Source organism: Lasiosphaeria miniovina (assembly GCF_030549165.1).
Source record: "Lasiosphaeria miniovina strain SMH2392-1A chromosome Unknown B0T26scaffold_4, whole genome shotgun sequence".
NCBI classification, from domain to species: domain Eukaryota; kingdom Fungi; phylum Ascomycota; class Sordariomycetes; order Sordariales; family Lasiosphaeriaceae; genus Lasiosphaeria; species Lasiosphaeria miniovina.
In genome coordinates, this window is record NW_026848223.1 from 3,049,072 (window position 1) to 3,063,684 (window position 14,613).

The following is a 14,613-nucleotide window of genomic DNA, read 5'->3' on the forward strand; positions in this document are numbered from 1 at the left end:
GGTACCCACCCCTGCGCTTTACTGTGCTGGCCGGGGAACCCATCCGACATTTCAGACAGACTGCAATTCGTCTTAATTATCTGACTGAAGGATTTGCCGTGATTGTCTCGGATTTCCCGCGCGATCCAGATCTTATCACACGCACAATCCGCAATCCACAATCCAGGCCTCAGTGCTCGCAGAAGCTGTACGTGTCATTGTTCCACTGGTCCCTGGCCTCGTCCTGGAATGCTGACCGCGCCGCCATGAGCTTAAGGCGGTGGTGCTCGGCCTCGCTGCGGGTCATGGGCAGCGCGTCCTGGTCGAGCTCGTGGCGGACCATGTTGAGCACCTCGGGCGGCAGCTTTGCGCCCACCGGCGTTCTAGTCGCCGTCTTGGTGCCCGAGGGCCCGAGGCCGCGCTCGAGCAGTAGCTGCGCGATGTCGGGGGACAGCGGCATCGACCTGTCGTCCATTTTGTTGTCAAGCTTTCCGCCAAACACGCTGCCGGACCACCAGTCGGCTTGCTGGGGCGGCACGTTTGCCGTGCTGATGATGCGGGTGAGAGGGTCGACCAGCCACAGCGCGATGAAGCGGCGGTGCCCGGGCTTGCTCGGGTCCGCAAGCCTGAAGCCCGACACACGGTGTTGGAAGACGTTGGGGAAGGCGAGAAGACGGCCCTCGCGCGTGAGGACGCTGCCGTAGTTCTGGAGGCGCGGGCTGCCGTTTAGATGTCGCACCCCGTAGACGTGCTCCATCCAGTGGTACCGATCTTGGCCGACATTCATCGACGTCCCGTCGCTCATCTGTACGGCGGCACGAAAGTCGAGGTGGCTGTCCGTGACATTGTCCGAGTCGAGATAGTAGAGGACAGTGCCGACGATGTGCTCGTTCATCTGGCCCTCGACGTGCCACCCCCCTTGGGGAAACTCGGGGTTTTCGGGAGTCAGCTCAATGGATGCCATCTTGACGATGATTTGGAGTCCCGTGTCCTGGAACTGCTTGCGCAGCGACTGGGCTCGGTTGACGGCATAACTGACACAGCTCTTGGCGAAGGGAGGTGGCTGCGGTGGGGCGGGCTTGCGCGTGTTCTCCCAGCGAACCTGTGCAGCATGCGTCGCTGGGATGTGACTGCGGCTGGGCAGACTGGACCGAGTCCTTCTCTCGCCCGTCCCAGGCCCCGTCCCATCCTCGGCTGCCTCTCTGTTGAGCATTTCCCTTGGCGATTTCGGGTCCCTGCAGATCTAAGTAAGAATCTCATGTCGGGGTTAGGAGGGTTATTTACCAGTTATTCGGATTTTCGTCACTGCGAGAATGAGTTAGTTGCGTGCTGAAAAGACTCGACATTTCATGCACTGGGAAGAGAGATACGTACTCGGCGTCTTCAGGGACGATTCGAGGCTCATGTCGCCCCGCGCCCGAACGTCTATTGCCGCGGTAAAGGTCCTGGGAAAGACACTGGTCCCACATTGGAAGCGCTTTTTCGACGAGCTTCTCAATGACCTTGTACGTGTCGCGGTACTTGGTCGGGTGGAGGTTATTAATGTAGCTCGTGAACTGCACGCCACCCTCGGTAGTGAATTTGACGTTTGCCGGCAGCCACTGGTAGAAAGTCGACCAGAAGTGCTTTGGAATCTTGTACGGATTTCCCCTCGAAAACCATCCATACCTGTCCTGGTGTGTTGGCTCGCCACCCCACTCGGGGCGCCGAGGGATTACCTCACCCTTGCCGGCAAACTTGTAAATTGCATTGTCAACTCCAACCACCTCGTCGGCGAAGAAGCGCGAGCGGCCATAGACAAGTGGGTACATGGATGGATGCACAAGATCCTGGACTTTGTTATTCGTGTTGGGATGCCAATCCGGGTTGGACGACTGGTCGGTCTGGAGTTGGAAAAAGGCACCACGCAGAGCAGAGTGCAGCTCGAGAGGCACGAGGACATCTGACTTGGCAATGCTGAAGGTCGCGTCTAGGGTGGGGGTGATGCCGGTGCGCTTGAAGTGGTGGGCTTTGTGGCGCAATTCAAGGATGCACTGCCGATTATCAATGTCAGTCGTAGAAACCAAGGAGCTGGGTCGGAAGACAGACATATTCAACACACTCCCGGCTCAAGACATTGTCGGGCTCGGCCGAAGCGAGGGCTTCCTGGCGCCACTTCTCGGCGATGGCTTCGTCAAAGACTTTGACTTGCCAGTCGGGTTTGTCCGTCAAGCGGTCCATGACTGCCATCATGGCCACTTCGCGGACTAGAAGCATAGCCGATTGGCCACCTCGGCAAGTGTTGTGGATGCCCATGGGATAGACGGCCTCGGAAAAGCGTCCTGGCTCCTCCTCCTGGTCGCTCCAGCGAAGGTCCCGATTCCAGCCGGGATACTCGGGCTGCGACATGTTTGCAAATCGCTGTTGCCGTTGCTTTTACTTTTGCTTTTGCTGTTAGTTAGTGTTGTAGAATTGAAGTGCAACGGACGAGGTCGCTAAAATTCCCGCTAGTCGAGATGCAACATGTGGAAATTTCAAAGGACTCCTTCCCCTTTTAATTAGCGTAGCGACGCGTCGCGATGTGAACAGCACGGGGGTCAATTGCCGTCACCAAATCACATGCCAACGTGTCTGGCTCCTGCCTAGCTTCTGCCTGGTGGCTGCCTGTCTTGTGCGGGCCCCGTCCAGGCAGAAATGGCTTGCTGGCAATGGTGCGGAGAAAATGCAGGAGAAGCACGTGACATCCACTCATGTCTCTGCACCATCCTGAATGCTGGTAGCGTGGTACAAACAAACACCCAAACACTGGACTCTAGTGGCACCTTCCTCCCGGGCAGGCAACAGATGAAGATTACCCACCCAATTAGCCGGAAGCCCTCGCTCGGTGCCTTCAACTCAACCAAGCTAGCAAGCACTAATGGGTTAACATGGAAGGTTTCTCTTAATGTTGAGGGATTGATGAGGTTGGAGATGGAACGGGAGAAAAAGCTATCATTCGACCGACGGACAGAGGCAGAGCTAAAAACCATGTCTGCCCGCGTTTCGCGGCACCTTCAGGTCAGCAGCACAAGCAAGATCCTCGTGATGAGAGATAAGTCGCCGCACAGCAGAAGTCGCCTATTATCGAGGTTTTAGAGACATATCCGCAACTTATTCGTCGGTGGTGATGAGCTGTATAGCGGCGAGATTGCGGGAGGCTGGGACTTGGGCAACCATTTTCTAGATTCGGTCCTTGATCTGGAGAAAGACCTGGCAGGCAAGTTCGCGGAGCTGAGGAGGAAAGTCGAGCAAGAGTACCAAGATGGGCTGGAGCGCTTACGTGAAGAGACCTGTCCTGGGTGGCGTGCAGCAAGAGCCCTCAGGAATTGTTGGATTTTACATTCAGACCAAAAAAAAAATGGAGTGTTGTATTCTATTCAATTTCTCCTTTCCTCCCCTCTGGCATAGCCAGAGGTGCAGGTTTTATACATATGAGTGGTGGCGAGCTGTGTGGCAATTTTGGCTCATATCAGCTGAATAATCTAGTATTTGTCATCCACTAGAAGATTCCATATGGTGAATTCAACAGGAATCTAACAAGCATAAAATTAATTTAAGATCGGGCATAGCACAGTTTGGACGTGGACTCAATCTTCCGAGCCTAAAATAACAGACTACTCACTAGAATCAAGGGCGTGAGCGGCGAAACAACTGGTAGCGCTCCTTTTGAAGAAAATGATGATAGATGATAATTCCCTCGGCCAAATATCTTGTTACATCAAGATAGACGCAGCCTGACATCGGTTTTATTCGAGGCTTATTCGCGGCTGACTAAGAAACTGTGGCCCAGGCCGCAAATGCGGCCGAGGCATAAGTGAATCCATGGGATCCACTATTCAAGACCATCACCCTCACATAGATTTCGCCGTAGCCTAGATAGCTAGACTTTCTACAAGCAATACAGTCATCGGTTACCGGCCCAAAGAAACACATCTCATTAGCCCTTGTTTCAAGAATGGTTGAAACCCGAACAATCGGGCTTTTAAATCCTCTGGCCTCGGACTTTTCGGTTCCAGCCTCGGCCAAGTCGTCTTAGTGCCGCCCCCGACCTCGGACTTTCTAGACCAAGCTCCGGCCAGGTTTGTCTTAGTGCCGGCCATGACCTCAGACTTCCCTAATTAGACCCCGCCCCGACCACGTTTGTCTCGGCGCCGGCCACGACTTCCGCCTTAGGGCGTTTTTCAGCAATTCCAGTTGAGACATTTATCTGCCAGAGCTCACAGGGTAAAGCGGTAAAGCAGCTGACCTGGAGCGGCCAATCTAATTATGCAATGTGTCAGTTTTGTCCCAAACCCGACCCGGACCGGGGCCTGTCTGCGGCCCCCGAATTGGTGAACTGGTTCTTGTTATTATTACTAATTCGCACAAGGTATATATACCCCTTAGTCTACAGCCTTCGCTTCACTGCCGACCTCTAAGATCAAATTACTCAATCCTTATATTTCGTACCAAACGTGACAACCATGACCACACTCGGAGTCGATACTGCTCGGGAGGCTTCTTCCGGGAAAACCCGGGCGCAATGGGAGACTGAGCACCCGGTCCTCTTTCTCCTTAGTCCCCAGAATGATGCAGCGCATGCAGTCATGGCCCATGATCCGAATCCAGAAAGGCTGAGACAGTCCAATCCCCAGCCCACCGAACCGAAAAAATATCGGATTCTCGCGCGCGCGTCAGACAAGATCGTCAAGCCAGGAGCCGTTCTGACCCTAGGGACGGGACCCGGAAACCACTTTGTTCTGCCCACGCAAAATGACTATAAAGAGGAGCATTGCCAGTTCATCCTCCACCCCAAGTCGGAGGAGCTGATCGTTCGGGACCTATCTGGGGGAAACACCAATGTAGAAGTGTCAATCCACGCCGAACATGAAACGACAGCCCCTCCTAGCCACTTCGTAATTCGAGACGCCGGCAGTTCCAGACAAATGGCGATTCCATCGTTAAAGGATTCTCGCATGACCATCACTGTGCGGCTAGGATCGTCCCGGGGTAATAACAGCAAGACTGCCGACTTCTGCTTCACTTGGGACAAGGCATTCTCCACACCTCCCGACTTACACCTGAGCTTTACGAAGGCATTCTCTAATACGGTTCAGGGGCAGCCCAGCCGCCTTCTACTTCGGGCGCAAGCCCTGCACTACAGCGCCAAAAACCATCCCATCTTGCCGCTTGCGAAGCCTCTGAGCAACCCGATCCCCCATTTGCACTGGTATGATTATGACCTGAAATACAGCCATGAGCAGATCAGTTACGGGGGACTCATTTCCTGGAAGTTGGGCAGGGCGCTGGATCTGCAAACCGGAGGGTTATACTGCATCAAATATCCAAAACAATACCTTGACAGAGAAGAGCTCGATATGCGACGTGAAATTGCATTCTTTGAGGGCGATAAAAAGCTCAAACATGTGAGTCCCTCAATTTCAATACACCCACCGCACACATCTCCCTGATGGAACTTTTCTTCATCCGTCTACATATATTTCCGTCTTTCAACCCATGACTTCGTACCTATTGCTAACAAGCGGGCTTCGGCCGCCGAAAAAAAAGGATAATATTCTTGAGGTATTCCAGCTCGAGCAAGACCCAACCACCCAGATCCGGAGGGCCGGTTCCCTCATTACCGACGGCTTCGACATGACTTTGGAGGTTCTGATCGTTGACGCGGCACGTAATCACTATACTCACTATGAAGACAAAGGCGAGGGGGGCTGTTGCGCAAGACCCAGCCTAGATGAACGGCCCGAGTGGGTGCCGGACCTGGTCGAGGACTTGGTAAGCGTCCTCAAGTACACGCACGCCAGGAAAATCACGCACCGGAACATTTCGCCGGCCACCGTGGCGGTGAGGCTGCTCCTCCCGCACGGGGGCTCGCCGCCCAAAACCGCCGGCGGGGGGCACGAGCGAAAGTTCTCCTTCTTGCTGAAGGACTTTGGGTCGGCCGTCGACCGCACCGAGAAGGCGCCCCAGGTAACATCAGCCACGTATCTGCCCGCGGCGTTTTCCTACGAGCCCCCGGAGTCACGAATGTCGTCGGCAGGTAGAGAGTCGGAAAAATTCGACCTATGGCAGTTCGGTGTGCTGATGCTCGAGGCCACTAGCCTAGTTTGCGAATCAGAGTCCACAATGGATGATCGGTTGTGGTCCATCAAGCTCGGATGGATGGGCATTCCAGGAGCCAACGTTTTGAAGCCGCCGCAGGCTGTTCCCAAAGTAACGGGCGTCTTCGACATCGCAAACATGCCTCCGTCGCATCCGCCGGCGGGGCCACGGCGTGAGGGGGAGGCTGCTTGGAACGAACAACTAAGACAGCGCTGGTGGGACCGCATGGATGGCTTCGCCCAGGCAGCCAAAAAGGCCGGGGCACACTCGGAGGCACCAAAGAAGGCGCCGGGAGCGGCGGAGAGGAAGGACCTCGGTTCGGGCAAAGAGGCGAAACTGGAGGAACCGTGGAGACCTTCGATCCAGCCGACGTGGATCACCCGCTTTCTTTTTAGCAACCCCTCGGAACGGGGCTCCATAGAGGATGTACACATGGAGGAATACATTAAGCTGGATAAAGAACAACGAGAGGCGAAGCAGGCAGGCGCTCGGCCGACTGCCCCGGTTGTGCCGTCGGTACCCATTAGACTCCCGGTGGGCGGGACCCATAGATAGGTACTCTTAGTTAGTATTTATCGGGGAGCTGATGGGTTTCTTTCACCCAAGTAAGTGAAGTGGTTGTGTAAGCCTCTTAAGGTTAGGGGTTTTGGCTATTTTTATTTTTGTTCAAGGTGGCTTACTCCGTTAGTATCGTATGAGATTTTAGAAGACGAAACGCAGCAGGTGGTATAACTAAATGCGTCCAACAAAGATAACGTATTTTATAAGCGAACGGATAATATAAGCGAACGGATAATATAAGCGAACGGATAATTTTGCACCACCCCACTACAACTACCCTCAATCACACAACCACAACACTAGGAAATAACAATATCTGAAGTAGAAATAGATGAATCAGATGATTCTGCAGCCTCCTTGCACGTGCGTGCATTATGGCCAGGCTTGCCGCACACGCCACAGCACCGAATCTTCGTTCGAGACCCCCCTACATCACCACTACTTTGTCGTATTTCCTGGGTTAACTGCTCACCCACAGCCTTCTGATCTAGTAGATCCTGTGCCTCTTGTACCGTAAGTGACCCTCCAAGCCGTATACGTGTTTTTTTTAGCTCTCCGTCTCTTACTAAGCCCCTCATTGGCCTTACGTAGTGCCGAGACCCAGTACGTAGAAGAGCTACCTCGTGCATCACAGCCATTGTACCTTTGGCTAATCGATCCACAGCAGTTAGCATTGGGGTTGGAGAGCTGCCCTGATGGTTGGAATTCGAGTTTTAATAAACGCTGACTGTGAGGTGGTTTCTCGAGGGTTGTGTGGCGTTTGGGAGACCCAAGGTAGTGTAGTGGTTAGGCTTGAGGCTGGGGGTGTTGGGGTTCGAATGCGCACATCCAGCTTAGATATCACTGTTGGAATTTGTCAAGCAGAAGGGCCTCGAAGGTTCTAGATAGAGACTTCGCCACCCACTTCGCCACCACAATAGTAGTATAAGAACGGGCTTTCTGGCACTGCCAGAAAGCTAGAGAGAAGAACAGACATCTACAATCCATCACTTGAACCACCAGTTTTCGGCGTGCAGCCACGCCCTGTTGAGTCCAGTACCGGTACCCTGGTGAATCCAACAATCACCCTTTCTGGGTCGTACGGCACAAGGCCAGCTTCGGCGAAGGCTCCTTGGATGTTCTTGTCGATAAAAGCCGTAAAAAATGCCTCTTTAAACGCACAAAGGAAATCCAACTTAGTGATATGTATAATGTACATGCGCATCAACTCCTCGATTTGATCACCATAAGCCTTCTTCAACGGCCCAAAACAACCAACATCTAATGGCTGGACTAGATGCGAGGAATGAGGAGGCATACAGAGTGTAATAATGTTATGCTTCTTGCAATAGTTCTCGAAATCGTCGGAATGGTGGCTTTCGTGGCCGTCAAGGACTACGAGCCGGTATTTTCCCTTCGTACGAGATGCTGAATGAAGATCAAAGTGCTTGATGAAATCGAGGCCTTTCTCATTGGTAGTCCAGCCGTTATCGGTCGTCCCGATACACCAGGTAGCTGGAAGACCGCAATCTCGGTACCAACCCTCCTGGTGGTATTTTCCTTTTAAGAGGATGAATGGTGGGATAGCCCAGCCTTGAGCATTTACCCCCTGGATAACTGTAGCCCATTCACGATTACCAGGTTGGACCTTTTTAGCTTTCCCATAGCCATCAGAAGTAGTAACAACCATCCCAGTAGTAATCATACCCATCGCAAACCCAGTCTCATCAAAGTTGTACGTATCTTCGTCAAGGATACCGTACTTGGCTTTAGTATTATACACAAGGGCAAACCACTCGCGAATAATCTTTGGATCTTCGCATTTAGCCCTCTGGTAGTCATATTTACGCGAAAAACGCGTCCGGAGGTCTGGTTGGCGTTTGACGAAGTTGTGAGCCCAGAGCTTGCCGACAGGGGGCGCGTCGCGTTCGCGTAACAGTCGGTTGGCCATATCTTCCACAAAACGAAGCCGAGGAGGAAATGCGCGTGCACATAGCTCAGATATATACTGAATAATTGTATGCTCCTCTAGATCTGTGAGTTTTCGTGAATTGGCTGGAATATCGCGTCGTGAAGGCCGACCGACGCGTCGGTTGTAGAGAGTAGTGTAAGGAACAGAATAGATCTTTGCTGCAGCTGAAAGACGGAGTTTTGGGTCTTTTCCAAGAGCTTCAAGGGCTAAGTTTAATTGTGCTTCCTTTGAAGGTAGTGCCATATTGTGTGGTGGAGGAAAACGTTGCGAGAGGTCGAGAGGGTGGGGTGGTGTAAAATTATCCGTTCGCTTATATTATCCGTTCGCTTATAAAATACGTTAGACCGAGTTCAAGTTCTTACTATGTAGTGGGCAGTGTTTAACATTAGAGATGTTCGCCAACAACCTTAAAAAAAAGGTGAGAAAGCAAGAAAGTGGATTTTGGTGGGAAACGGATGACTGGAGGAAGACTCGCTATCTGGGCTACCGCGGAATATGTATTGGAAGGTGATAGTCTGGATAAGTAGAACCAATAGATCCACCGGTTGGCCTGACAACATGTGCCAAGCCATAGTGGAGATATAGGCCTCTAGAATTTAACAATGGGGGTTCTGATAACTATTAACTCCCTTGGCAAAAAGGTTCTTTAGGATGAGGAGAAAGGTATGAGGCTGTTCGAGTCTTGGAAAGTCCCCTGCCAATAAACATTTAGGGATTGGGCTGTGCTATCTGAATTTCATCATACGACCGCACTGACCCACCGACCCTTAGCTCGATTCAGCCGTCACTGGTGATGATATGGTACAGCTGTCTGGTCGATAATTACATGCTTTTGCGCCCTCATAGGATCCTGCCTCCCGCAATCCGTTCACGGCCAGTTCTTGTACTCAACAGTCCAGTTCTCCGACACCAGGCTCCCCGGCGACTTTGGATCCAAGAGCCTCGCCTTTGCCTTGTCGTCGCTTCGATACTGCCAGTCCAGATACGCCACAGCCGCCTTGGCCGCCTTGCCGCCGTTGGCGGCAGCAAAGGTGCTTCCGTGGCCGGTGTCCAAGCTGGCCTTGTATGCCGGCAGGCCTGCAGGGAGGAGTTTGTAGTCCTTCTCGGCCTGGATTCCGCATTAATTAGCCCACTCCGAAACCACACATCACAAACAAGGTTGCCATGGAAACGACACAACCGACTCACATTCGGGTACCCCATATCCTTTGGCCCACCCATAAACCACGCCACAGGGATCTTGATCTCCTGCAGCAGGTACCGCTTCTGGTCCTGGAAGATGGCGATGTTGAACAGCACGACGCGCTTGACGCGGTCGTCGTGGTACGCGCTTGACATGGACTCGAGCCCGCCGCAGCTGTGGCCCATGGCTGTGAGCGCCGAGGCGTTGACGTTTCCGTACTTTGCCGCACCGCTGCCCTGGGCGAACCAGTCCAGCGACGCCTTCATGTCCTTGACCATGGACTGCGAGGCGCCCGTCTTGCCGCCCGCGACACCGTCGGCGGCGATCACGTACCCGTGGCTGGCGATCTCGACGAGGAAGCTGGCGTGCGTCGACGGGTCGGTGCCGCACCCGCCGTTGCCCCACGCGACGGCGGGCAGGGAGACGTCGGCCGGGGGAGGGGTCTTGGGCGCGAAGACAGTGTGGTTGGGGAGCGACGGGTCGGTGAAGGCTTGGGCTGGGTAGGGGCCGGTTCCTGGAGAGGCTGATGCGCCGCCGCCCCGGGGCGACTCGGTGCCCGTGGCGCCGGGGTTGTTTCCCGTCTTGGACAGGTACGTGGCCAGGTCAGTCAGCGCGATGCAGTAGATGCCGCCGGCGATGGTGTCGTCGCCCGTCGCGGGGAAGTAGCCTGGCTTGGGCACGAAGGTGGGGTTTTGCCTCGGGTCGAGCTCGGATGGGAGTGCCACGACGCTGGGGAGGACTTGTTAGCTAATTATATCGTGCATGGTAATTATGATGACTGGAGTGGGTTGCAGCAGAGTGGCAAACCAACCTCAACGCCGCCCAGGCAGCAAGAAGAGAGAGGACGAACATGGCGTGTCAATGAATCAGGGCCTGCTCGAGGAAATGGGTGTGTCATGGATGTACCGGAACTATTTCAGCGACGATCGAAATGGGCTGCTGGCCCAAATTATATCTCTTCTTAACTTGCGAGACCTCGAGCTAGTACGAAGTGAGGTCCGAGACATTGGGATGTCGGGATGTCGGGATGTGGGGACAGACAGACTGCGGAGGATCTGAGATCTCGGCTGGGTCCTGTCAACTTGGACTCGGCTGAATATACTCCAGGTCTAGGCGCTGCACTATAGCCCCGGCACCTGAGATTAATTACTGTGAGGAGCGAGATGATCTGGAACCACCTAGAGCAGGACTTTACCATGCTCTTGGAATAGCAAACTCTCTACTACCATGCTAGCGATTCTCATCTCAAATAAAACTCAGGTATGTCAGTCTGACGCTTTGGAGTTGTAGTCCAAGACGCAAGAGACTAAAATCCAAGAGACTAAAATCCAAGAAACTAAAATCTAAGAGACTAAAATCCAGGAGACGAGTGCAGACAAATGCCAAGTAAAGAATGTTATGCAGTCGCCTAGGATATATCAGTCTGGGCAAGCATGCTAATATGCGTTCATTGACATGAGCCGCGCCCGTGCAGCGTCCGGGTCTCGCTTCCAGGAACTGGGCGGTACCGACTACCGAGATCGAGAGCCGATGGCATCCCCCGTTCGCTTATCGACATGAGGCTAATATGGGGAAACGCATCCCCGCAACCATGGTCTCTCGAAACCGAGACGGAAGCTCCGCACAGAGCTTCGTATCTTAAAAACCTGTGTTAACTTCTTCGAGCTTCTTGAATTGAGATGTTGGGGTTATCGGCCCGGGCATCCGACGAAGATGAGGACAAGGGAGGAGTCGTGCCGCGAACTTTGATCACACAACCTCAAACTCGCACATTTCCCGTCCCCAGCCCAGCGCCTCTCCGTCCATCCAACCATGGACATACGTCTCGCCCACATAAACATAGCAGCCTCCATTTTCCAGCCTACGCAGCACCACGGGCATCGGATACCCGGCCACGACACACAGCAGGTCGCCTTCCTCGGCGAGCTCGGGCACCAGGGCCAAGTATCCCCGACTGCCAACACAGATTCTCCGCTGGCTGGTCCAGGTCATGCTCGCGACGCTGTACTTGCGCGCGCGGTTCAGCCAGGTGCCCGTCTCGGGGTCCGCCCACAGCGCGTGGATCTCGGCGACCGTCTCCGGCCCGTCCTCGCCCTGGTCGCCGCGCTCGTAGAGGTCCCGCGTGGCCGGGAACAGGAAGTCCACCAGCAGCCGGAAGTTGGTCCCGTACGCCACGGGCGCCGGCCGCGTGCTGCCCACGCGGTCGGCGATCACGGTGCGCCACAGCGCTTCGTTGACGGAGACGGTGGCCCCGTCCTCCCGCACCGGATACGGCGACCGCGCGTGCTGGCGGGCCAGCTCCCGCGCCTCGCGGAACCACTCTAGCACGCCCGCCTGCCCGGCCATTATTTCTTCCGGCGTCGAGTTGCCCGTCGTCAAGTCCCGCACGCCGCCCAGGTGCTTGACCGTATCGGCCACGAAGCCGGCGAACGAGACCGGCGGGAGCAGTCGCCGTCCATCTCCGATTGGCGTCGACGACAAATCTTGCTGGCTCTCTTTTGGCCGGAAGAACGCAGGCCCCATGCCTCCGCACTTGTACGGCCGGCTCAGCACGCCGCCTAGCAAGGCATTGACGGACGGCACGCTCCAGTCGGGCAGCCACGAGGGCAAGCCCTGGACGTTGCGCGACCGCGAGAACCCGACGCCGCTGTTCGAAATGACGCGCCCGACCGCATTCTCGGCCAACACACACCGCGCGGCCTCGGCATACACCTGCGGGACCGGCCGCGCGTAGTCGACGGAGACGGCGTGTTTGCGGGCGTCGTCGTCGGGCAGCAGCCCCAGGAACCCAAACACCTTGTCGCGCGGGTCCGTCGCGCGCTGCACCTGGCTGAGGCCGACGAGGTCGACAAAGTTCGTCGGCAGGTCCGACGTGCGGTTGTCGGCGCGCCGCACCAGCGGCATCATGTGGATGGACACGGGGATGCCGGCGTCGTAGGCGCCCGCCGCGACGCCCGGCGTCAGCAGCTGGCCGAGATACATGCCCTCGGACTCGTGGAAGACGAGCATGACGAACGTCAGCAGGGACCACGACAGGTACTCGCCGCCGTAGACCACGTCGACGGCGCGCGCGAGCGCAATCTCCTGCACGACCCACAGCCTGTTCCAGTAGGGGTTCGCGAACAGGGCGATCAGCGCCCGCCACCGCGACCGCAGCGGCTCGGCGACCCAGTGGTGCGCGTACCGCGCGTGCAGCCGGTCTGCCAGGACGCGCGGCTGGTAGAACCACGCCAGGAAGGCGACCTCGTAGAGCATGCTCTTAGCGTTGCGGGCCTCCTCGCCGGCGCCTTCGATGGTGCTGCCGCCCAGCCAGACGACGACGCGCGTCGCCCGCTGGTAGATGTGCCGCATGAGGCTGACCTGGTGCGTCTTTTCCGCGGCGTCGTGCTGGTTGATGCAGATGGAGTCGATCCAGACCAGGCGAGCGCGCGTGCTGCTCCGGTTCTGGAGGACGCTGAAGGCGTTTTGCGTGACGGGGATGCGGTAGCGCTTGTTGTCGTTTCCGTGCACGACGATGAAGCTGGGCTGGGCGGCGCTGCCCCAGGTGTACGAGATTGCTTCGAAGGAGGGGAGCGAGTCGAGATGCGAGGGCTGGAGCTCGCACTGGATCAAGGAAGAGCCGGGATCGTGCACGTGAAGCCGGAGGAGGCGGATCTGGTCGCTCTGGAGGGGTCCATATCGGTATTCTTCCAGTGTAAGAGTTTCTGGGTCGGGGACTGTGGCTTGTTGCTTTGCGGTTGGGTCGGGCTCAGAGATGGCTGGGCTCGTCGTGGACGCCGCCACTTTCCACCGCAGCCATGTGACGATGCCCTTCACCGTGTGCTGAAAGGGAAACGAGACCCACCAAGTCCAGCAGATGCCGAGGGTGAGTATACGGATGACCCAAGAAGAGCGGAGAAAAACGGCCGTATAGACGTAGCCGACCAGAGGCAGGCCGTGCTGCAAGACGAGATGAACGTGCCAGCCGACATCAGGGCCGTCGCTCGTGTGAAGGTCCCACCATGGCATCAAAACCGAAGACACGTACAGCGGCAACTCATGCATTACCAGTGCAAGAGGGGTGCCGACATATTCCTCGTTGCAGAAGATGCCGACGAGGACTGCGCCTGTCGCCCCGATTCCCAGGTGCAGGAGAAGATACGAGTAGAGAAGAGTTCCATTTGGGGAAGCATCCATAAACATATGGCCGCTCAAAGACAATGAAATGAACTGATGTGCTAGAAAAGAGACCCATAGTGTCTGGTATTGCTCGACTGTCGGTTCCATCACGAATGCTCGAGACTCAAGCCGGTGATGGTCATGCTCGGAGAAAGAGGCGGCTGGGCTATGCTGGTTTGGGATTAGCTGCCTTGAATTGCTCACGTGCCCTTGCTTGACCTGAAAAATGGCTCCATCGCCAAGACTCGTGTGTGTAGTACAATTTAACCCTTGAATATTTGTTAGCAGGGGACTTGCCAAGAATTAAAAGACATTCATAACTTACGGCTTACCCTAGAGACTTTTCACTGAGGGAGGCAGTCGCTATTAGGATCCCTATTTTAGAATCCTGGAGACCTTTCTCTATCCTAGAAATACCCATCAAAGGCTTCCTGCAGCCGATGTCTTTGCTGTGCCTTTACTCTTTGTAGGTATCTACATAAGTACGACGCTAGCTAACAAACACTCAGGGATTGGATAAGACGCCGAGTTCAAAACGCTCCTCGAGTTGCAGAAGCGCTTGGGTCCAGACATGATGCGATTCTCCGTCTTGCCCTTGGACTACTTCAATCACTCAGGCCCAAACGGAGCCCACTGCTGCATCGCCACGGAACTGTGCGGCCCT

General features: G+C 55.3%; 4 protein-coding genes across 4 annotated transcripts; 1 reads left to right on the top strand and 3 right to left on the bottom strand.

Annotated features, from left to right (window-relative positions):
* Window positions 1-169: 169 nt before the first annotated feature.
* On the bottom strand, window positions 170-2,367 carry B0T26DRAFT_751682 (uncharacterized protein; the record flags this gene model as incomplete). The annotated part of the gene is made up of 4 exons (XM_060445416.1): window positions 170-1,214; window positions 1,264-1,284; window positions 1,354-2,012; window positions 2,068-2,367. The coding sequence occupies 4 exons, from the start codon at window positions 2,365-2,367 to the stop codon at window positions 170-172; spliced, it is 2,025 nt and encodes a 674-aa protein (XP_060296441.1).
* A 1,769-nt stretch (window positions 2,368-4,136) lies between these two features.
* B0T26DRAFT_300760 (uncharacterized protein) lies at window positions 4,137-6,804 on the top strand. Its single transcript, XM_060434256.1, has 3 exons — window positions 4,137-4,272; window positions 4,391-5,402; window positions 5,545-6,804. Exons 2-3 carry the CDS (start codon window positions 4,461-4,463, stop codon window positions 6,649-6,651), a joined length of 2,049 nt encoding a protein of 682 aa, XP_060296442.1. The 5' UTR covers window positions 4,137-4,272; window positions 4,391-4,460; the 3' UTR covers window positions 6,652-6,804.
* Window positions 6,805-9,476: 2,672 nt separating this feature from the next.
* B0T26DRAFT_740940 (uncharacterized protein) lies at window positions 9,477-11,384 on the bottom strand (the record flags this gene model as incomplete). The annotated part of the gene is made up of 3 exons (XM_060443906.1): window positions 9,477-9,716; window positions 9,797-10,458; window positions 11,348-11,384. 3 exons carry the CDS (start codon window positions 11,382-11,384, stop codon window positions 9,477-9,479), a joined length of 939 nt encoding a protein of 312 aa, XP_060296443.1.
* Window positions 11,385-12,860: 1,476 nt separating this feature from the next.
* On the bottom strand, window positions 12,861-13,355 carry B0T26DRAFT_615955 (heterokaryon incompatibility; the record flags this gene model as incomplete). The annotated part of the gene is made up of 1 exon (XM_060435985.1): window positions 12,861-13,355. A coding segment is annotated over one exon (495 nt), but the record flags the coding sequence as incomplete, so codon positions are not given.
* Window positions 13,356-14,613: the final 1,258 nt, after the last annotated feature.